This window comes from Lepisma saccharinum, chromosome 17 (assembly GCF_977018435.1).
Source record: "Lepisma saccharinum chromosome 17, izLepSacc3.1, whole genome shotgun sequence".
In the NCBI taxonomy this organism is placed as follows: Eukaryota; Metazoa; Arthropoda; class Insecta; order Zygentoma; family Lepismatidae; genus Lepisma; species Lepisma saccharinum.
The window spans coordinates 17,514,420-17,538,692 of NC_139245.1; the positions used below are offsets into that span (position 1 = coordinate 17,514,420).

Below are 24,273 nucleotides of genomic sequence, written 5' to 3' on the forward strand. Positions count from 1 at the left end.
CAATTTAAATTCGGTACAAGTTGCGTATTGTTTCATTGAAAAAAAAAAAGTTCCGGAAAAAATGTTCTTGCACCGCATTTAAATTCAACCGGAAAAGTTGATCTAGAGAAAAATTTTCTGGACCGAATTCAAATACTTTACAGATGAAAAGGTTCCTTACGGTTCGGAACCCATTTACGCTTGCTGATTTTTCTCTTCTGGACCGGAATTGAATTTATTTAAAATTCCAGGACCTTTTTAACAACCTTGGTTGAAAGTACAGATCAAATATTTCTTACGAAGGTATACAGAACATTTCCTGTGGCAATACATAAAATATTTCTCCCAGAAAAATTATTTTTTCTTCTGAAAATATATTTAAAAAAGACTTTCTTAAGCAAATGTGCCACGAAAAACGATTTTTATGAAAATATGTAAAAACATTTCTTAAAACTCAAAGTCCTACTTTCTGCAATATAAGGAGAAAATTGGCAATTACAAGCAATGAATCACTAAAACCAGCACTTGAATTGAACCGAAGACTTCACAAATGCTGTACTCACGGCTCCTCACGCGACCACGCGCGCATCGTTTCCTTTTTACAGCTTTTCGAAAGTTCCCCAGAGATGCTCAAAAATTTCTTCCTTTTTTTCAAACGGCATCCTTCATTTGCAATATTCAGAGCAGCCATCAAGGATATGGAAAGCTGCGTACCGGAAGCGCGTCAGACACCGAGAGAATAGCGATGATACGCTTCACGTGCACTTGTTTAAGCCCGTCATCCGTCTTTGATCCGAACCGCCTTTGTACGGACTCCCCCCCAAAATAAATCGAGACGAAACTAAATTTTATGCCTCTTTCGGATCACGTCCTTTGAAGCTTGGTCCCCCCTTTTCTTTTTCGAAATAGAAGCCAGCTACTTCATCTCTTCTCTTCCTGGCTTCCTGTTCTCCCATCTTTCTTTTCCTCGAAGAAAGATTTGCCGAAAATAAACGTCGCTCAGGCTTTTGCGAATAATATCAATATGTTCCAGGAATTCGTTCAGAAAGATCTGTTGTAAATCGCATAGTAATTTAATTATTTATTTTTTCAAATATTCAGGGTGTTTCCCAGTCAAGAAAAAGTAAAGAAATCAACCGATAGGTCAAGAAAGTCAAGAAATTTTGCTTGTGGTCAGGAATTTTTGCTATATTTTACAGTATAGTGAATTTACATTGTTATATACCTGTACTGGGATTTGATAAAATTGAATATTTGGAAATCTAAAATTTTATTGAGTTGTGGTTAAAATTTTTCACTTTATTTCTTAAGAATTACATTCTTGTATCCCTTCCAGGGTGAAGTCTGAAGCATTAATTTTTACATCCAATAATAATTAAAGCAAGTCTAAATCTTTTGTTAAAGTACAGCTTCAGTTTTCGTCTTAACCGGCCTTATAGTAGGGAATTTTCATTGAATAAAAATCTCTATTTTTCTTAATTTCCAACTATACCTAAGTAAGGAGCGATTAAATAAATGTTAAGAAAGGTCAAGAAGATGGAAAGAAAGGTCAAGAAAAAGTCAACAATTTTGTATTTGTTATTTTGGTACACCCCTGATATTCTAACGTGCATTCAACACCCTCACGTATAGGTTAATCACGTTCCCGTATTCATCCCCAAGTTAGACTGCAATCTACGATGGGAGAAACTGGACACTTGTCGACGTCGTCAGTGTTTCAAAGACGGCTCCGCTGCCGTATGAATGGCAAAGATAGTTCCATGCTGGTAAAATGGATAAGCCGAAGAAACTAGTGAGCCGATGGCGGCTCGGTAGCTCAGTTGGTAGAGAAATGGCAAGGTTGCCGCTTGTTGCCCAAAGAGGGGGCCAGCTTAGAAGAAGCTAACTAGAATATGCATCTATTCTTTGGTCGCCAATTTACAAAACCCACATAAAACAAATAAGAACAAGTGCAAAAAAAAGTTTTTGCCGATATCTATCTATACAAGAGGTACAACATGTCTGCATACCCAAACAGAGTTTCGTATGGCTTTTTACTGCAGGAATTCTCATGTACGACACTCTGCAACAGAAGCGAATTAGGACAACAGATATTTCTTTACAAAATTATAACTGGGTTGTTGGATAATAGAGAGTTTCTTCACCAAACATACTTCAATGCTAGTACATGTAATTTAAGAAGAAGAAATTTACTGCTATACATGATTCCTAAAACTGAAAAGTACAAACAATCATCATTAATTAGAATCAGTAGTATGTACAATAGAATAACTTCAACAAATCTAAATATTGATTTTAATTTTAATATTTTCTATTATAAGAATGCCATAAAAGAAACACTTGACAGACAGTTTCACAATTGATTACATTATGTTTATATGTATGTATGGATATATGTCCATTAATATGTGTTTGAATGTATTTCAATGTTATTTATATTTATTCTGGACAAATCTTATCTACGTATGTACTCTATAGTCTCTGTATTGGTTGTGGATTAATGGATAGTTTATACATATTTTATATGAGCACGTCAGTACTCTGTGTAAATATATTTGTTATAGTTATATCCATGTAATATGTGAGCATGGTATTTAATTTAATTTATATTCATATTTACATTATTTATGTTATTTCAACGACTCTGTAATTGGTGATATCTTATCTCTGTAGATGGCAAATAAATAAATAAAAGCTGTAGATCTAATTGGCTGTTTGACCGCACCCTGGTTCGAGTCTTGGTTGGCTTGCTTTTTACACTGAGATGTTTACATATTACATATCCTGTGTGTGCATTCCACCTCTGTGGCTGAGTGGTTAGCACAGCGCGTTACAACTCCTGGGGCCCCGGGTTCGAATCCCATCCCGAGCATGTGTGTTTTTTGGGATTGTTCCTTCACAAGTGATTATAGTGTCATCCTCATGGTCGCGATTAGCCAAAAGTGGGAGATAGGCGACGTAAAATAATCTAATCGATCAATCCTGTGTGCGCCATATCATTAGGTAGGATGCAATAGCCTAACCGGATGCTGTGTTGCACGTTAGAAACTAGAACCGCGCTGGCATAGTGAACTATTTTGACCACCTAGGTCGAGCCCCTCTCTTCTTGCTCTCTCTAGCAAAAAACTAAGGCCGTGTCCCAAAGGTGCAAGACCGTACTTGAAGCGAGCATCCTTCGAGTATGGTCTTGGAGTGCGGTCTTCAAGTCGTGAACTGGAAGTGTTGTCTTTCGAATTGCACTTCGACTGCAGCACCAAATACGATCAGTAGATAAAACTGAGTACTCGTTTTCCCACGTTTTAAACACTTGTTTTTCCAAATAGAAGTCACGTTGCATTTTCAAATGTTCGTACACATACATTTCCACGCATTAGAAACACTTTAACCAACAACTTGCTAAACCTAAACGTATATTTAACCTCTGTTGCTGGCTTTCTATCTCCGCGATTTTAAACAAACGAACAACGAGTGTGGAAATCACGTGACCGAGTCAGCTTCCATCTGCACTGCGAGCTATGCACTTGCGTACTCCTGTTCTTGGCGCTTTCGACCTGTACTAGTTGACGTCACTTCCGCCAAAACCATGCTTCAAGTACGTACTTCGTACACCCGGCCGCAAATGTAATGGTAGAAAAAAAATTTGCACAGCCGAAAATAAGTTGGCAATGCTGTGCACACAGAGGCATTCGTGATAAGACGCATGAGGAGCCTCAAGCAAAGTTTTCTCAACGCTCAACTTTAGTACCGAAGGTCATGCTACATGTCGATTGGCAACTTTCGGGAGCATGTTTTCTGTCTACTCAGTTCTCCCCAAATGCCTGTTTGAGAATGATTTTGTGTTCACGTTCTCTCTTTCGAACGTAGTTCTGACATTGCAGTAATCTTACATTATTTTTTGTTCTTATTTTGCTTTGCTTTTACCATGACACGATTATAATTTATCGCAACTATGAGGATGGATGATAATTAGATTAAATTGATAAAAAAAAACACTACAGAGATAGAACTCCATGCCGAGACCAGGATTCGAACTCGGAAGCAAGAGCGGGGAAGTTTAGTCACATTGTTCTAACTCTCGGACACGAGTTAGCTTATAATTATATGTAATTGCTAAGGAGTGTTTTATCTTATATTCATGCGTAATAGTTGTTTCTGGACACTTGATTTATGGGTGGTATTAGATCGAAAATTAGTTCTTCGGGGACAATCCTCTTTTTGTTTGACGAGCGCTAGGGGGAGGCACATCTCGTTCATAACAGAGAAACAATCATAGCATACAATTGAAGTGTGACGTGCAAAACACTATTTTTATTATACGTACGGAGATCAGTTGGATATGGCAATTGTGACATGCAAGTTTCATTTTCTCATTATATCTAAATTGTATCCTAATTGATAATCTCGAAACAACGCAAAATGTTTCCTGGTTTACGCGAATTCGTAATGATTAAACCTAACAGGACCTACATCTTTTAAATGTTAAATCTGGGTGATGGATTTTGTGCCTCAACAGGAAACGAAAATATACATACAATACTCATTCACTACTCAGCGGTAGTTGTAAATAAGCTAAACTTGAAATGAAGAGGTAATATCCATATTCATGATAAGAGAGAGTGGTAGAAGGTGCAGTAGGTAAACCAAATATGTAAGGAAAATGTGTAAGTTTCTACTGTATGTGAAAATTTTCGACCTCCGTGGAGGTATGGTTAGCACAGCGCAGTACGACGACAGAGCTTCCGGGTTCGAATACCGGTCTGGGCATTGATGTTTGTCCATCTGTCATATCATCACTCATCTTCATCGTCGTGATTTCTCAAAAGTGGGATAAAACTACACTAAATACAAAAAATTAAATTCTATTTGAAAATTAGAAGCTCCTTTCAACACGTCTATTATCTGGAGATCCTGCAGCAATGCAACTTACGATCAGTAACTAACTACCACAAATTTTGTGCATACGTAGGCAAATCGGGACGAGAACTACAGTTTAAAGTGGAATCCGAACCATTATGTGCCTCCACTGGGCATCGAACCGAGGACTCGTTGATTGCAATGAGGAGACGTTCTGACTGCGCCATCGTGGAGGCTCTCTTTAATCAGTTACATAGATTAGCACAAATTGATTTCAAACATATTTCGCACATTAAATAGAATTAATTATCACCACAGACGGAAAATTAGTGTCAGGGAAAATCGGAAATACGAGTAATATCTGTCGCCCTTTTCGTGTTGCTATTGCTTATAAAATAAGAAGCACTTCATATCCCTGTCACATCCATTGTCGCTATTGACTGAAGAAACAACAATGTTTTAAACTCGGAAACAGACACCGCAGGTTCTTTTTCTGTCATTTCAAGTCACTGTTCTACCACTGTCGGTTAATCGCGATGATAAAGATTAAAGATGTGATTGATGAAAGTGGAATGAAGACAATGACATCCATATTTTCTAATCCAGGTTCTACCTCCAAACTTAGAAGCGCGTGCGCTAACCAATTAGCCACGGGGTTGGCCATTTCATGCTTGTCAGTTCACCAAATTAATCTATTCGGCATTCAACATCCAGAGGTAGAAAAGCATCAGAAGATAACGAAAAAAAAAACATTCACCTATCATCAACCAGCAATTTCACCTGACCAAATCTACACACCAACTTATTACGGCATTCGTATTGCAGATTGGACTTGAGGATTAAAGATCGCCCATTTCCTGGTTCAACTCGAGGCAATTTAGGTGCCTTATCAAAGCTCCTTGGAGCATGCAGGGTTTCCAATTTATCATAGTCAAAGATCTGCGACAATATTATTACTACTACTACTACTACTAATAATAATAATAATAATAATAATAATAAAAATAATAATAATTTGAATTGTTATTTCCATGCAGCATTGAAAAAGCACAGCATTCCAAACACACGCGTTATTCAGAGTGAATGCCTTCAAAATAAACACGAATGAAATATGAGGGCACCTTTCATTTATAAGAGAAAAAAGTTGTTTTGTATCTCAACTGCATCAAATGTTCGATGCACATGTATTTGTGTGTGTGTGTTTGTGTGTGAACAATGAGCATTAACTAAAAAGTTCTTCGTTGGTTTAAGTGGGTAATGTATAGTTAGGCGAACAAGAATACACAGCCACCAGTCCACCTACCCATTGTTTACACTGGCACGTTTAAATTTCTGATTTCAAACGACAATAACATTAACTATTGTAAATGTTTTGTTGGTAAGAACAGCGAGACAATCCAGATGTGAATTATCGGGGACATTATGCGCGGACAAGAGCTGAAAAATTCAAACCAATTCCGGGGATCGAACCCTGATCGCCCGCGTTGTTGTCAGACACCCTACCAACCAGACCATCGCATCTCCTTGGATGATACTTTGATTATTTCAATTTATTTTAATATATTTTCTTGTTTTTATGGATTTTCTTCACACTTAAAATGTCTCACCTCGTTTACTAGACAACTATTTCGTATCAAAGAAACAAACGTGCTCCTAGAATTTGTAAAAATCGAATGACTAGAAAGTAATTTCGTTCTATTGCTTTCATAAATACTATATTTATATAGACCTCTACTACTTAATAGTAGTAGCGGTATTAGTAGTATTATTTGAAGTAATTCAACTAATTAGTTAATTATAAGTATTATTAATTAATTACAATTATTATTATTTAATTACAGTTTAATGAAACAACGTGAATTTGGAGAAAGCTTTAGAAATAAGAACCTCCCTTGATGAAATCCTGTGTACGCTACTGCTAGCTTCCGAGTTCGAGTCCTGGCCTCGGCATGGAGTTCTGTCTGTAGTGTTTTTTATCAATTTAATCTAATTATCATCCATCCTCATAGTTGGGATAAATTGCAAACGTGTCATGATAAAAGCAAAGCAAAATAAGAAAAAGAAAACAATATTGTAAGATTACTGCAATGTCAGATCTACGTTGGAGAGAGAAAACGTGAACACAAGATTCATTTTCAATCAGGTATTTGGGGAGAACTGGTTAGACAGACAACATGCTTCCGAAAGTTGCCAATCGACGTGTGGCATGACCTTCGGTACTGAAGTTGTGCGTTGAGAAAACTTTGCTTGAGGCTCCTCATGCGTCTTATCACGAATGTCTCGGTGTGCGGAGCATTGCCAACTTATTTTCGGCTGTGCAATTTTTTTTCCCCCATTACATTTGCGGCCGGGTGTACCTTTCGGACAGAGCCTTAATTCGCACCCACCTTTGCGTGTTTCGTCATGCATTTAGTATTCCCCGCGCACGCGCAGTGGAATGGAGTTCGATGTGCAAATGGACCGGACAGTCGACAGGAACCTGCGTGGAATCGTACCCGCGAACCTTACTTCACCGCGTACGTGCCTCGGCCCCTTCAGGCTAACGGAAAAACAGCCAGAGAGAGACTTTTTCTTCTCTTCTACCTGTTCCTTGAAAGCACGTGGGAATTCAGATCAATACAGCACGCTCGGAATGTTACACGGGGATGGCAATCTTCCGGCCCTATCTCATTTACCCCCTTCGCCCGGCATGCGATTCCTTTAAGGTTTCTGCCCCTTAGGGGTCGTTACGTTGATGGGGGTGGCGCCCCCTTCCCCCCTCCCTTCCGACTCCTCACTCTGCCAACCATTTTCTCACGCTCCATTACGTCTTAAATACACTTACGTTCCCTGTAAGGTATACATTTGCTCAGCAACGAACTTCTCATTGCTTCTGCTATTGAACTATCTTCGTTTACAGAACGAAGTGAGGCTGTAGAAAAATGTGTCTATTTTATGAGGTAACTAATTCACTCTCTAGCCTTCATAAACGCGAAGGTTTATGGTTGCAGTCCAATCTTTTCCAACCTTACCGACTTTCTTTAGGTCCATCTCAACGTTACGAGTTGAATAGACCATTAGGCTGGGTCCACAGTGCACAGAAGGATGCAACCATCGGGATTTAATCCCGGCGCCGTTGAATTCATAACAACGCACAGTGCTAACCTTTACAGTATAGCGTTCACTAATCTTCTTTCCACATCTTCGGTCATCGTCGTACGCAGAATTTATTTTTTGGGAGGAGCTGGAATTATAAAGCTTTGTTATAGTGGGGCGGAATGCACAATAAAATACTTCGCATATTTGGATCTTTTCACTCTATTAAAATTGTAATCGAAGACAAAAACATTTAATCAGGGGTCATTTTGAGGGGGTTTGCATTTACACCTTTCCAGAGTTCTAAGCAGATTTCCATTTGAAAATTTTGATTTTCTCAAAATTTCGGGAGGGGCTGTAGCCCTATCAGCTCCCCGTGCGTACGCCAGTGTCTTGTGTTAATCGCAACAATGAGGATGTAGGTTGTTGTTGCGTCTTGTTCTCCGCGAAAATGGCGAAGGTAAATTTCTACAGTGATAAATCCGAAATAATGTAACACTCATTCTTCACTCTAAAAAAAAATCGAAGAATGCAACCAGAAGATAAAAGAAAAGAAAACCTACTACCACCAACTTAAACTTGCTAATTACCATGTTTATCCGTAACATGCAACAGCCTTTACGTAGACGTGGATTTCTAATAGACCAGTAATACAGGTGCGCTAGGCCTGAGCTACTTGCCTTACTCTGGAACCTATCCTAGGATCTGCGCCCGTTGGGTTTGAAGGCAAACACCTCAGAGTTTGGAAATGCATTAAGCTTCACTAATCCTGGCAATTATTCTCTCATTTTATAGGCGTATTCTTCTTCATAAACGCCACGCGCTGCGTATAAGCGGCGTTTAATATCGTCCGTAATCAGAAGTTAATGAGGTTACAGTATTACTGTTACGGGCCTAACGAGCTGTTTAATAACACTTTGCCTTTAAATGGTTTAGCGGCGGAAAATAGGATTTCTCTAAGAGGCGATGGAAGAGTACGCGAATCCTTTGGAGATGTATTTAGTTACTGTTTTTAGTTCACGGAATACTAACTTTAAAATAATAATGTGCACGTTTTTTATTAATTAATTTGTTTTGTTTATTTTACTTCGCTTTTGGCTCATCGCGAAGATAAGGATTCAAATTCAAATTCAAATTCTTTATTTGCGTGGGCGAGGTTCAGCCTGAGGCTGTTCTGCCACCTAACCCGTGTCATTGATTACATTTAAATTTACATTTCTTATGTTATTACAGTATTAATACATTGTACAATAAACTGTATGATTTAGTTACAAAATCTATTGATAAAGTAATTGTAATAAATGTATGAATAAAATTATACAAAAATTGTGAAAAGACAACTACATAAAAATAAAATAAAATGAATAAAAAATAAATAAAAATATGTAGACAAAATACATAACATAAACATACAAGTTACGTCATAGTATTTGAACACAATCTCTGCTCTGCCAAAAGAAAATTCTTTACTTCATTTCGGAAAGATTCTATTTTAGATATGCTCGACATGGTCTTAGGTAGGGCACTCCATATTTTTGCAGCAAAATATGAAAACGACGACTGATATGCCTGTGTGTTGCAGAGTGGAAGGTTAAATTTGAAATTATTTCTTGTATTGTGGCTGTGAATACTGGTGCGAAGGATCAACATGTCTGCCAGATACGACGGCTTGCCAGATGAAATAATTTTATGTATAAGGCAATATGTATGCAGTAGTCGCCTACGGTACATGTTGAGGATATTCTTATTATTTATGGAAGGTAAAATATGTTCACGCCTCGGAATGCAAAATATGAACCGCATGCACGCATTTTGGCATTTTTGAATTTTTGCTTGTAAAGTTTTATTTATTCTACTAGTGTACACTACGTCACAATAGTCGAGAAGTGGATATATAAGTGTTTCAATTAATCGCTGCTTGATTTCTGAAGATAATAGTTTGTTAAATTTAAACAAGATTATAAGTGTTCCAAATGATTTATTGATTTGGCGGCTAATATTCTCATCCCATGATAGACGAGTGTCAAATATCAGTCCAAGACTTTTAACTACTTGAGCTCTAGGTATGACATCATCATTTATTTTAATTGTTGTATTAGTGTGCTCGACCGAACCAATAGCATTTCGAGTTCCAATAAATGTATAATATGACTTATTAGCATTAATTTTAAGGCCATTTGCATCACACCATGTTTTTATCGCACCCAAATCATTACTTATGTATTCAATATTTATGGCAATTTCTGTTGGATTGAATGATTTGGTTAGTTGAGTGTCATCAGCATATGAATGTACGTTACAGTATTTGACAACTGAGGGTAGGTCTGCAATATAAATCGTAAACAATAAGGGACATAGTATAAATCCTTGTGGAATACCAGATTAAATATATAAATTATTAGATAATAAAGTAGGCGACAGTTTTACACGTTGATTTCGGTTACTTAGATATGAAAAATATCAGTTAAGGGTAGATTGTGAAAAACTGTAATATTTCAGTTTACTGAGCAGTAATTTATGTTGTACCGTATCAAATGCTTTGGACAGGTCCAATAATATTAATGCAGTGATGATATGATGTAATTGATGAAGGGACATTCAGAAAGAATGCCCAGACCGGGATTCGAACCCGTGACTCGTAGGTCGTTGCGCGCTGTGTTAACCAGTCCGTCAGGGAGGTCGTCAGTATTGTGCACGTAAAGTTGTGCTTGAAGCCACGTGTCAAGTGTTGTAGTCAGTGGCGTGCCCAATGGAGGATTAGTGGGGTCATGCCCCCTCTTTGGCCCAGCATTCCTAAAAGAAGAACGTCAGAGGCAGAAAAAGATGGCAAAGTGAGGGCTGACTCCTAAGAATGTATATGTAACCCTCCCCTTTCTCAAATCTAGGGCACGCCACTGATTATAGTGCATTTAGGCTTAGGTCTTATTGTGTTGATTTGAGGAATGGTATAAAATTTTGCGCTGTTTTAATAGTGTGTTACAAAGAACCTAGTTTTATGCCAGAACTATGCATAGGGTTACCAGATCACTACAAGCAAGGAGCTTTGAGTTTTTTAAAGTTCACTTTATGCAGGGAAAAGGCTAATCGGAACTGAACCTACAGATTAAAGTGCCTCTACCGGGTATCAAACCCGGTACTCCTTGATTACAAGTCGAAAACATTGCCTTAAGCAAGACAGTAAGATACACTGACCCACAAATGTAACCAAGGTGTCCGGGTTCGATACCCTGTGGCAGTGGCGTGGCGTGACTTTTTCAAAAGTGTTATCGGTCATCAGAAGTTATCATCTCCACCCTACCTCCCCTAAAAAAACATGCCTTTGATCTGGATTTTTGTTCATTTCGTTCTTTTTTTTTTAATCCGCTCAGTGATTTATTTAGCCACAATCACTTCTAGAAATAACTACCACTCATGAGAGAGTTGCCGCGAAAATCCAGTGAAATCTACTATCTTTGTTTCTTTGCAAAGAGGTGGAAAGTGGAAGAAGAACCACACATTCGGGTCAGTTTGACGTTTCTGCAGTGAGCAGACGACAGAATTCCCCTCCTCCAGCAGTGGAAGGGAAGTCCAGATGTACGTTCTACTGCTGCCAACTTAGTTTTTTGGAGCAAGGTTTGTCGAAATCACGAATCGCATCAAGTACTTATCTTTTCGTCTATTACGTCAACGGTTTCAGTTGCAGTTAAATCCAGCTTTGGCTTTGCAGTCTAGCTCTTGTTGCTTCAGAGAAATAGTATCCTATTTTTAGGCGGGATTTAGCTCTATTCTGGAAATCCAATGTGACAGCACTTGCTGATCCGGTAGGCCGCAGCGGCAACAGGGCTCCTAAACAGCACACTTGCCTCCTCAAGTATTTCCCCGCCGTTCCCTTGCATTGGCGCCCTTTCCTCCTGTTGCCTCTTGAGGGTAGCGGAACGGCCTGACTGTTCGCTTTTGTCGGCTGCAGAAAAAATGTCCTCTGCAATACGAGGGCGATTCAATGATTATTGTCCCCGGCATACTTAAAGTATATGAATTGCAATGAATGATGGGGATATTGTAGCCTAATGTCTTAGATGCCTATATGCAAAATTTCAGAACCGTAGGTGCTATAGTAAATTTGTTTTTCTCGATTTAGGTGTGAGAGGTGGCACTTAGTTTGAAAAATGGAGAAAACCGAACAACGAGCTGTCATCAATTACCTCCAGAAAAAGGGGCTAAGCCCAAAGGAGATTCATGAGGACATGGTCAGTGTGTTGGGTGATGGGGCTCCTACCTACCAGGTGGTATAAAACTGGTGCCGCGATTTCCGTTGCGGCAGGGAAAGCTGTCAACAGGCCCCTCGTGCTGGTCCTCCAACAACAGCATCCACCCCAGAAAACATTGATGCTGTGCATGACATGATTATGGCTGACAGAAGAATCACGGTGCAACAGTTAGCAGACATCATGCACATCTCTGTAGGCTCAGTGGAAACCATTGTGCATGAACACTTGGGATTCAGAAAGGTGTCAGCGCGATGGGTCCCCAAGATGTTATCCCGTGAACAAAAGAAAGACAGAGTTCAATGTTCAAGGGCTGGTTTGGAGCTGATGGGGGCAGATCTGAAGCAGTTCTGTGATAGATTTGTGACAGTGGATGAGACATGGCTCGACCACTATGATCCCGAGTCCAAACGACAGAGTATGGAGTGGCGGCACAGCAATTCACCTCCCCCCGCAAATTCAGGGTGCAAGCATCAGCACGCAAGGTTATGGCCACAATTTTTTGGGATGCGAAGGGCGTGCTCTTTATTGACTACCTGCTGGGACACACTGTTACTGGGGACTATTATGCAGCCCTAATCCCTAAGTTACGCGAAGCAATCAAGGAGAAACGGCGTGGGATGTTGCGGCGAAAAGTGCTGTTTCACCACGATAATGCTCCAGCACACAGAAGCCATGTTACTGGTGCCGCAATCCATGCTGCTGGTTTCCATGTGTTGGAACACCCTCCCTACTCACCCGACCTCGCCCCTAGTGACTTCCATTTGTTCCCGAAGTTGAAGGAGCACCTCAAGGGGACGTATTTTCCCTCAAATGCTGCTGTTATGGACGCTGCGGAAGAATGGCTCACGGCTCAGCCACAGACATTCTTTGAAGCTGGCATAGTGGCTTTACAGCATAGGTGGAAGAAGTGCATTACTGTGAAGGGGGACTTTGTGGAAAAATAATACTGCTTATATGTCAGGGACAATAATTATTGAACCACCCTCGTATACTCAACTGCAACGCTGTCTGTTAACTTATTTAACAATGTTGTTATTTTATTGAGAAAAATAACTTTTTAATTTCTTTACATTTTTCTGTTACCTGCGGTAACACCGGTTACATGCACGCCACGCCTCTGCCCTGTGGAGACATAATGGTTCGTATCTCTTGTACCGATTAGCCCTATCTGTGCATAAAGTTGAATTCAAAGTTCTCAAACTTATGTAATTGGAAACACTACCTAGCATACTTGTCCGAAGATACATTTTTTTCAAAATTTCAGTTCTGATCAAAATAAAACTATGGACTTTCTCCACAGACTCGGGAGACAGAGTGAAGAGCGCTGTTGCATTGGACTTAGTCCTTGCAACTTTTAATTCAAGAAGCTTCGAAACAACAGTACAAGTTTCTTAATCGCCCTCATTTGAAAAGGGAGTGTTATGCAAGCTTTTCACAATATTTTCTCGACACCCAATTTGGGATCCTTCAAATTGTTCCTCGTGGTGCAGCGGTCGCTTCATAAAGATCGTCGAACGCAGCTGGTAATGCAGAAATGAGAGCTTAGCGTGACAGTGTCTCGGTTTCTGCAATCTGTTATCCGCTTCGGGAGAAACCATTGACTCAATTTGCTTTTGTTTCTCTTCTTCTTCAACCCTTTTCTTTCCCTCCTTTTCTCACAGGGAGAAAAAAAAATATTTAAAAAGACTTTCCTTGGCGACCGGAACAGGCTATCCCCCTCCCTCCCTTCCCGGAGGAAATTTTTAAGAAAACGACCTTTTTTTGTCTCTATGTCTGCAAAACCTAAGCTTTTATTCCACCCCATCCTTTTTCTCTCTCTGGCTTTTTTCCGCATTCGTAGAGGGAAAAGAAATGAAATGAGAAATTGCTTTCCTGATATTGCGCTTAAAGAGGTCTCCCTTGTAATCAGATTACGTCGGTCATCAAAGCGCATAAATTGATATAAGGGGAGGAGAGTTCTTTTGTATTTTGTCTCTCCAGGGACGTGGATACCTTGTAGCAGAATAGAACTGTTTCTCCTGTATATACAGGGTGACCCCAATTGCTGCGACATGTTTTACTCGTACATCCAGCAACACTGCTGCGACCGACTCGTGGAAAATTTTGGCGCACTACTCCAATGTCTGCTAAACGGGAATGTTCATAATGGATTTTCTTGAGGTTTTTTATTTAGCGTCGCTTTCTTATCACTTTTAGCTAATCGCGACGACGAGGATGAGTGATAATATTATAAATTAAAACAGCAGCAATTATGATATTTGCACCTGTCACCATAGTGTGGGAACAAAAATAAAGCAAAGGATGCGGCTCCTACAATAAGAGAAACATTGTCCACTGCTATTTTCATTTTTTTATCCCATGTCCTGCGTGGTTTTAAGGGTTAAAATTGTGTTGATGCGATGCAGATGTCCTATGCTTATTGACATTTTTATTTCAATTCATCATCATCACATTGTGGAATACAGTTGGTGATGAGTCTATTGAGCGGAAGTTGATGAAATGTCATCTTTTTTGTGACATCTCTGACACGATGCCCGTTAAATGTACGCAATATTACTTTTCGTCTAGAACCCAAAAAGGTAATTTTAAAGTGCAATTTTTTTGCATTTTTTGCCAATTTTCAGGTTTTTGGTCATTTTTCGCTATATTCGGTGTAATGTTTTGTCATATTTTATCACTTCTTTCATTTTGGTGATATTCTTGAGTCTTTTCACCAAGGTGAACATAGGCCTATATAGATCTCGCAAGATTGCAATTTACAAGCACAGATGCGGGAAATTAATGCATTTTACACCAATTCATTCAGTGTATACGACTTTTTCATTAAATTGTTTAAAAATTATTCGGTTGTTCCCATTGGAAATCCTCGTTGCATATTTTGATTGAATGTGAATGTGGTATCATTTAGTGCCCTTTTTTTTAAAAAAAAACAAAACAAGATTGCATTTTGTTTAATTTCCTTTTCATTTTAATTTTTAACCTGAAACTGACAAATTTAATGGTCATTTTTTGCATTTTTCTCATTTTTTAGGACATTCTATAGGTCATATACCTATATTTTTTAGGTCATCAACTTCCGCTCCCTAGTGATGACCATTTCGCTTACTGTTACTTTTGCCGTAGGGTGTACATGGGAGTTATTATTTCTGTCTGAATTTCGAACTATGAACTGCAGAGGCGTAGACACAGTATTGGCGAGGGTGTGTTGTAGCCCCCTTCCTCCCCACCTAGTATTTTCGTGACAAATTTTCGAACAATGCCAGGAACAGTTTCACGACGACGGTTATACCTTACTCCTGATAGATCCAGGGCTCTAAGAGGAGAGGCCCAAAGCATCCCCCAGCTGCCCCATTGTCCCCATATTAAAACATACGACCATCCTCCCAGCTAGCCCAAAGATTCAAGCAACATCCCCCAGCTGGCAATTTCCACTTCGAACACCGAGTTAGTCTACAATAGAAACACAAATAACAAAAAGAGAAGGGGGAAGAGCTGGAAATGAATGGAGATGTGGGGGTGGGGGAGGAGAGAGGAGATAGAGGGATAGAAACAGAAAGGGGAAAATCATAGGAGACAAAGTAACCAAAGTCCACCGCAATGAAATTCAACACTGACGCCATTCTTCGAACCGTGTATATTCAAACGAGAATTGCCGCCTTCATCCTTTGGCAGGTCCTTTTCCTTTCCATAACGAGTAGTCAAAACGATCATTCTGTGGTTACCTAGTATGGTGCAGAGAAGACATGGTTTAAAACACAATAGGCAATGTTTACACTCGGCTGGGCCTGATGCAGTGTTGCCACATAAGGGATGTTTCCTTTTCGCACGGAAATTTGGGCCTAATTTTAAAGGGGAAATGGGGAATTGAATGAAACTATCAAAATTGCATGCAAATGTCAAGTCATCGTACTCAATATTAGTACAGCATACATTAGGTTTCACTTTCATATCCATAATTTTTTTTTGTTACTTCTTGTTGCAGTCCTTTGAATGTAATCGTATTTGTCTATTTTGTTTATTTAAGTCGCTTTTGTTCATCTTTGGTTTATAAGGACGATGAGTCAGCTTATCAGTGATGGAACATACAGAATTGTACATTCATGCCTGACCAGGGTTCGAACCTGGTGCAATTAACCCGGAAGCGACTAATTTGTTTAACATTTTTCATGTGTATGAACATGGACCAACGAAAATACCAGGTGGCCTATTCAGAGCCCTCTGGATCCCGGTCGAAGCAACGGATTGCGCTGAAACTTGGTATAGAGACTATTGAGAACATGGGGAAGCGAGTGCTGATGCAAAAAATAGTTCAAAGTTTCACCACCAGGTTGAAATGTGGCGCTGAAGTAACAATGTGAATGGCCCTTAGGAAGCGCAAGCCAGTGTGATCAATGGTTGCACGAAAAGTTTCCCGTGATTTTCTTCACTGTGCACCAGATTTCAGCGCCACATTTCCACCTGGTGGTGAAAATTCGAACTAATTTTCTCATCAGCATTCGCTTCCTCAATGCCTCCATAGCCTCTATAAAAGTTTCAGTGCAATCCGTTGCTTCGAGCGGGCTCCAGAGCGCTTTGAATAGAGCAACTGTAATTGTGGCCACCCTGTACTATCACTACTATACCCTGTCTCAGTTATCTCTGGAGCAAGGTCGCGCATAGCGTCAGAGAAGTGGGAGAATTCTAGTGGGCAGAGCGAGACAGTACACGTTGCTGGGAAGGCTGGTAAATGCAGTCTCTTTCCCCCCCCACTCCACTCAATCCCGTTCCTCTCACCTGTACATTCGTGGGGCAGTTTCGCGTCAGAGACTTGTTTTACTTTTCCTGCTTCTCCAGAGATAGCTGGGACATAGTGTACCACTAATTATTATTATGTGATGTCTTTAGATGAGGGGAAAATTTTGTCAATAAAGAGAAATTTTCCCCGTGTAGAGGGAAATTGTGCCTTTTTGTGGTAACACTGGTCCGATGCATTGTAGCATGAGAGTCGAGCACGGAGCGACACACATTTTTCCCCTTCCGACCTGTTAACTCCAGAATTCGCTGGTCGGTGAAAACGCAGGGTGCGAATTCCTGGGGGGGACGAGGGGATTTCCTCCACACCAACAATATTGGCCTCAAAAATCACCCCACCAAACATTTCCGGGGGGAGTTTTTGTTATAACAAACAAAAGATAATCAATTACTTTTAATTTTTAATATACTTTACTAAGAATAATATCGAAAACATACACAAATTAGTGTAGTTGTGAGTATTGAATGCATTCTCTCTCAAGAGATCATTAACAATACGCACAATAAAAGAAATACAAGAATGCAAGAAAATAATAACTATGAAATCTAATTGATGTGTCTTAACATAAGCCACAAACTAAACAAAATCTTACACATAATAAAACCACTTCAACTATTTCATAACTTATTAACATCTTTAACAGTTAGTAAAGGAATTAGATAGCTGCTTTGCAATATCTGATATGTATACAAGTATCAAATTAATTTCCATTATGTAATTAATAATAATAATAATATATTTTAATTGAGTAATTTATTTTTACTTTTAATAACACTACAAATATGTATATCGTATTATTTACACATGTTTGTGGTGGAGGGAGTTTGTAGATGAAGAACTTTGTCCCCCACCAGTTTTAAATGATTTCACACCCTGTGAAAACTCTTATTTTCATCGAGATTTGTCACCATGGACGCACATTGCGAGCGCAACGGTTCTCGTCTTGTTACGCGCTGAAATATCGACGCTTCATCTAAAGCAGGATGTGCTATCAGTCCCCCCCATCCCCCCGCGTAAATATGGGGACACATCCAGCCCGTTGTCCAATCACACGGTTCCTGGACCGCTGACACCGACGGACAAATTGTCGCGTTTCCGCATCTGCACGCCCAGCCAGCTCTCCGTGAAGAGTCGGTTTCCGCCACGCTCGCCAGGCGTCGCCACTTGTCGATGATTCTGGGATCGTGCGCCCGCTGAGTGGGAGGCGGAAGGGGGGGGGGGGGATGTTGGGAGCGAAATCGTAAATAAGTTATTTGGAAGAAAGTTCTGTCCTTTCGCTTTTCTTCCCCTGCAGTAAAATACGTCGATTTCAGATAAGCAAAAGGGTTTGTTACGCGAGCATTGGCGTATTTATACGCTGTCCCGGCAATCTATGTTCTGTAGCAAGCGAACGAAAGCAAGTATCTGCGGAAGTAGTGACTCGAGATGGCTCGACCAACGAACAACTGCAAGGGAATGGGAATGCATGAAGGAGGGAAACGCGGCTGCCCACTCTTTGTAGCAGAGTGTACTGCTTCGCTCCGCCCTCCCCTTCTCTACCATTATGGGCGGCCTTGCTCCAGAGATTCCAGGGATAGAGTATAGGAAAGTCTCCCCCTAAATATCCTAGAACAAAAATTACTATTATGATTATCATTAGTCATCATTTAAAAAGTATTATTTCGAAATGCACTACCTACACACCCTCACATGCATTTGTATTTAGTTTTGTCAATGCTATGTTTTTTCCCTGATATGTTTGGTTAATCGATGAAAATGATTGCCGATTAGAGGAAATTGAAGAGAGTACGCTCCCGTGTCCAGATTAGAATCCGCAACCGGGGTGTAAGAAGTTTAGATTTAACCTTACAGGCACTATGAATCATTGATCAGATTGCCAGGGAACGGATTTTAAGGTGCTGCCACCTTTCCAAAAATATAGCTGTTTTCACACCGATCGTTTGAGATATGTATTTTAGGACATGAAATTAAGTAAAATGAACACCCTTTGTTGCACCTTTTCGTGAGATTAGCACATTTATCCCTTTTTTACCCACTTTTTGATGCTTTAGCACCATTTTCCATCCTTTTCTTTCATGTTTTGTTTAAAATAATGGATAGAGAAATAAATTATTTTCACTCTTCTTGATCAGCTACATAAAATTCTATAGTTTCATTTTGTAGAGCAGAACGAGAGCTATGAAATGCAATATAAATTATACCATGTTTACCATAAATCATATTATTTGTACAATGTTGAATGAAGAATGTTAATGTAACTGGTTTAGACCTGAATAAAGGCATTTTATCAGCACCTTGTTGAAAACATTTTCAGAACCTTTTTTACCCTTTCCAAACCATAATTTTGCACCTTAAAATCCTTTCCGTAGTTATGACTGTGAGATCAATATTCGGGGTGTACGATTTCATTATTTTTGTCAACGGGGGTGAACCTTTCTAGACACACCCAACCTCCCCACCCTGGACTGCATTTTGCAGATTAGCGAAACTCTGGCGTCTGAACTGCAAGCCAAGTATAATTCTCTGCGGGTCATGTCCATACTTGTCTGTGTTGTCCTCTCATCCATCTCACCTTATCACCTTTCATTCTCATCTTCGCGATTAGCCAATAATGGCAGAAAAACGAAGTAAAATAAAACAAGTTAATCAAACTATCGGATCCGCAACCTTCTATGGCCAGCTTTCTCGGTCACAAGATCTCGTTTCGACCCTATGGCCCCTTGAGAAAAATACATTTTCTATCCTGAATGTATGCAACCACGTGCTGCATGTTTACGGTTGCTGACAGGTTTTCACGCTGATTGAGATTTCATCTGCTTTACGAGCTACCACAGCTGAACAAATCTCAAGTTCCAGATTACCAAGCAAGGTTAACCACAAGGTGTACCACACCAGATAGGTCCAATTGACTTGGATCCAAGATGGCCGCCACATTCCTGACCTACCTCAAAAGGTTCGCCCCCAGCCCCATTCTTTGCTTGCAACCTCAGATCTTCCATTTTTCCTTCCGTTTTCTACTTATTAGGGTGTCCTGGGACTTCTGACTCACCCTGTATAATGCTTTTATCTGTATTGTATTTGCTTGTGAAATGTAATCTTGCTTAACTTATTCATTACAGTGCATTGTTCTATGATGTGGTTAATTATTATTTCCATTGTCTTTACAGGGCTGCGGAAGGTCTACCCGTACTACTTCACCTTCACCACGTTCACGAAAGGCCGGTGGGTGGGGGAGAAAATATTGGACGTGTTCGCCAGAGAATTCAGAGCGCACCCAGCCGAAGAATATGTAAGTTATGGTGTTATACAATTCCTTTTTTTTCTTTAGCCGAGAATAAACAAAAGAAAATTCAAGAAGAATATGATCACGAGACAGGTACAAACTTGTACCGAGAAAAACTTATCCACCAGATGAAATGATAAGAACATCACTGTCCGATTAGGAATGATCTTTGATTGATTGGATTGATTTGTTGTTTTAAGTCCACTTTATGCATAGTAAGGCTAATCGGGACTGGCCCTACAGTTTAAAGTGGGATCCGAACCACTATGTGCCTCCACCAGGAATCAACCCGGGACCCCTTGATTACAAGGCGACGACGCTACCACTGCGCCATCGGGGAGGCCACAAGAATGATCTTTAAAATGTGAAACTGTGAGGCCCTTCAACGCTCTCCTGTGGAGTTTTCGGAGACTTAAATAGCTTATTCCACGTGCTTTCTAAATATTTGTGACAAATTTCATTTCTCCAGTATTGCTTTTTCCAAAATTATTTCGAATTAGCGCAGTCTCCCCGATGTAACTACTATTTTCAGTATAATGGACGAAGTTCCCGTATGATTTTGAGTACCCTTGAGTATGTTGTTATTCCCCATGCATTTCTGGACATATCCAACAAATTTCACTTCTTTTTCCAATCTTGTTTCAAAGGTACGCGAATTTTTCATGTGGTGGCCAATTTACAACATGGCGGTCGAAGCTTTGGTGGAATTTTCAGGGACTTTTAATAATGTTATTCCAAGTGCATTAACACCAACTTCCTGGGAACCTCCGTGCGGAGTTGGTAGCACAGCACTCTCCGACGGCTGGGGTCCTGGGTTCGAATCCCGGCCTCTTGGGTGTTTCTGTGAGTGTCCCTTCATCATATCATCACTCATCTTCGCGATTAGCCAAAAGTGACAGAAAGGCGAAGTAAAATAATAAACCAAATCAATCAACACCAACTTCTATTTCTTTGATCCAAAAATAAGCTAATTTCCTCTTCAACATAGCTGTCTCGTAAATTGCACCTTTGAAGTGCAGTGACATGAGGCCTTGCTTCCATACTTCCCCAAAACCCCTCGAACAACGGGAATCCCTTGCAACGTTGTTACCGGTTCACCAGATCGCATGGGGATTTTGTTGCATACCTACCTGTTTAATCCGCTTACACCGTGAAGGCTCTGGTACTATCGGGAGAGGATTTGCTTATGGAGATGTGTTGTGGGGGAAGGTCACATTACGTATCGGGGCTTTGAACGCCGTGTGCTGTGATTAGCGTCCAAGATTTGGGAATGAATATAAATTCCACTTTTTCCTTGAGTCAGCTTCCTAATAGGAGATATTCTATTATATAAAAGTTGTTTTTTTTTTCAGTATGTTTTGGCATAGGAGATGAAGTGTTGTAGAAACTTAGCGAAAAGTGGCACAACGCTCCATAGACTGAGCCACAAAGTCAGCCCTCACTTCGCCTGATTTCCATCTGTGATCAGTATAAAGTAACAATAAACTATTGTTATTTCTACTATTCTAGTTATATCAAAGGCACTTTTCTGGCGACTCCGATGTCTGCATGCACTCGTGGAACTTCATATGAACTTTAAAATAGCGTGTCAACGATGGATTTGTACATAAAGATAAGTTGTATGATGACAAACTTTACTTTCACAGGGGGAAAAAAGTTTAGCTCTGTGGTGGAGTAAATACCTCCAGTTTGCATGCGAGGGTTTCACTTACAATCCCTCCTTTTTAAATCTTTTTTTTTTTGGATCCATCCCCCTATTTTTTTCGCCCCCTTCTACTCTACGACTCTCGAATTTCCTGCGAAGCTTTTTCTCCAGGCAGTTGTGCCGCCCAAACTAGTTGCAACGTGAAACTTCTTCCTCTCATTATTAGGGAAGTTAATTCCCGGATGATCTTCCTCTGCAAACTTCTCAGGTTCGTCCGCAGTTTCTATGCGTAAAGCCTCTCTTTTTCGCTGTTCATTTCGCTAAATACGCACGTCGTCTCCTTCCCCTTCTTCCTGTCGTTCGTTGTGCGACAATGCTGCCACCTACCGGACAAATGACGAAAACAGTCACGTGACGTTGGAAGGAGCTGTGCTCGAACGCTTCATGTTGTTTTCGCCAGGGACACGGGATTTAACGAATTTTCTTCTTTATCCTAGATTTTTATGCACCTCTCGTTCTTATTGTAGAAGTGTTGCCATCTATAAGATTCTTCTACTGCCTGTTAATTATCTTCAGTAGCAAAGGTACAGCAAAAGCAACTCTGCGCTTTGAAACACGCCATGAAATTATATCGGGGGAGTGGGGGGGGGGGAGGTAGATGGATGCCCACTTGTTCACAATTTCGGCCACTTGTTGAAGTAATGTAATCAGCACCATTCTCCAGCCACCTTTACCACTCAAGAGTTGCCGCAACCCAAAGCTCTGTTCTTTATTTCAAACACCTACCTTTCGCTTTCAGAAGACTATGCATAAGAGATAGGGTACTCATTTATCAGAAGCTAGGTAAACCCCCAGAGCTCCTTTATGTAGGGACAATGTCTGAAAAATTCCCACCTGAGATCATTCACCTTGGGAATCGAAAGTGGCACATCAAATTGTTGAGACAAAAGAATATTGTTTTGCTCCAGTGCAGATGGTGATTCCACACTGGTCAAATAATACAAATGTCTCAAATTTCCGAAAATCCTATCTGGAAAGCCCTGACTTCCTGCTTGACCTCTACGGAATAAACCATTCATGGTTCCAAAAAAGGCATGTTCTAATTTGATCTGGGAAGAACCAAAGAATCTGATTGTAAGTGTTTACTTTACTGCTACCTTTGACCTGTCTTTCATACTTTTTTCTTCTAACAACAAGCAGAATTTCTGTGTGGAATGAACAAGTGGAGTCAGTGTTTACAGGTTCAGATTTAGGCCTCAACCTATAGGTGCACAAAACCAAAATAGATGTCTACATTTCTAAAGATCAACAGTAAAAAATCCATGAAGTAGAGTACACTTTGGGACATGTTGAAACCCAACCGATAAATTATTATTTTCTAAACAACAGAATGTGCTTCTTCGATTGAGCAGTCTTTTTATTGCTGTCTCCCTCAATGAGAAACTGCCACCCAAGCAGTGGCATACCAATGAAAGGTGCCTCCTTCCTTGTCCTTTCAACTTTCTACCATTCTTATCAATATATATCAAGAGGTGAATAACTAGGAAGAGCGACGCATAGCGTTACGAAAAATTAGGAAGGAAAACATAACTTGTGGGATACTGATGAGGGAAAACGCTCAAAATCAAAATAAAACAAATACCATCCTTTTAAAATCATCATAGCTTAGCTGCATGGCTGGGGAGAGGCCTGCGCTCGATTGCCAGCTCTGAACTCCGAAGGAGACGAAGGAAGTGAGCGGAAACATCCATCGCGACACTTTAGGCTGATCTCATACTGAACTAGGCTTCGTGGCGGTTCCTCTCTCGAACCCTTAGGCCACCCTCTGTCGTCAGCGTCCTCGAGCATAAATCGCCTTCGAAGAACTATACAATCGCAGCTATTACATTAAAAAAATCATCTTTACCTTCCTATTTCCTTCGCTCACCTTTCATATTCAATTTCATCTGTTTCTTCACCTCGGCTGAACTCAGTGGGCTAATGGGATACTCTGACCCCTCTCAGGTATGGGTATAGTAATAGAAATACATGTGATATGAGGCTTCAACTGTACTAAATAGTTTTTGACGTAAGCTATAGGAAAGGGGACTAATTAAATAAACAACATCTGATTCTGAAGAAAGGTCTGCATCTTCAGTAGGCTTCTTTATGGGCAATTCTTTTCCTGAAAATAGTTTATTTTTAAGATACTTTCACAAATTTACATCTTAGTTGCAGATCTCCAAAAAACAAAGGACAGAACAGATTTCCTTCTTATAGTCAAATCTATGCAACTCTTGCAGTTTGCATTACATTTACTGAACATGGATCAAGCTGTCATATCAGTTATATAAAGACGACCATGCGCTAAGAAACTTTATGAACGCTCCCTGACATAATGAAGCATAACTTTGACATG

General features: G+C 40.0%; 1 protein-coding gene across 3 annotated transcripts in view; it reads left to right on the plus strand.

Annotated features, from left to right (window-relative positions):
* LOC146001554 (pseudouridylate synthase RPUSD2-like) overlaps positions 1–24,273 on the plus strand; it is a 1,108,196-nt gene that overhangs the window by 1,052,208 nt on the left and 31,715 nt on the right. For all 3 annotated transcript variants that reach the window (XM_083139021.1, XM_083139022.1, XM_083139023.1), the window contains one exon: positions 20,115–20,236. In XM_083139021.1, coding sequence (XP_082995147.1) covers positions 20,115–20,236 — 122 coding nt within the window. The remainder of the gene's footprint in view (positions 1–20,114; positions 20,237–24,273) is intronic.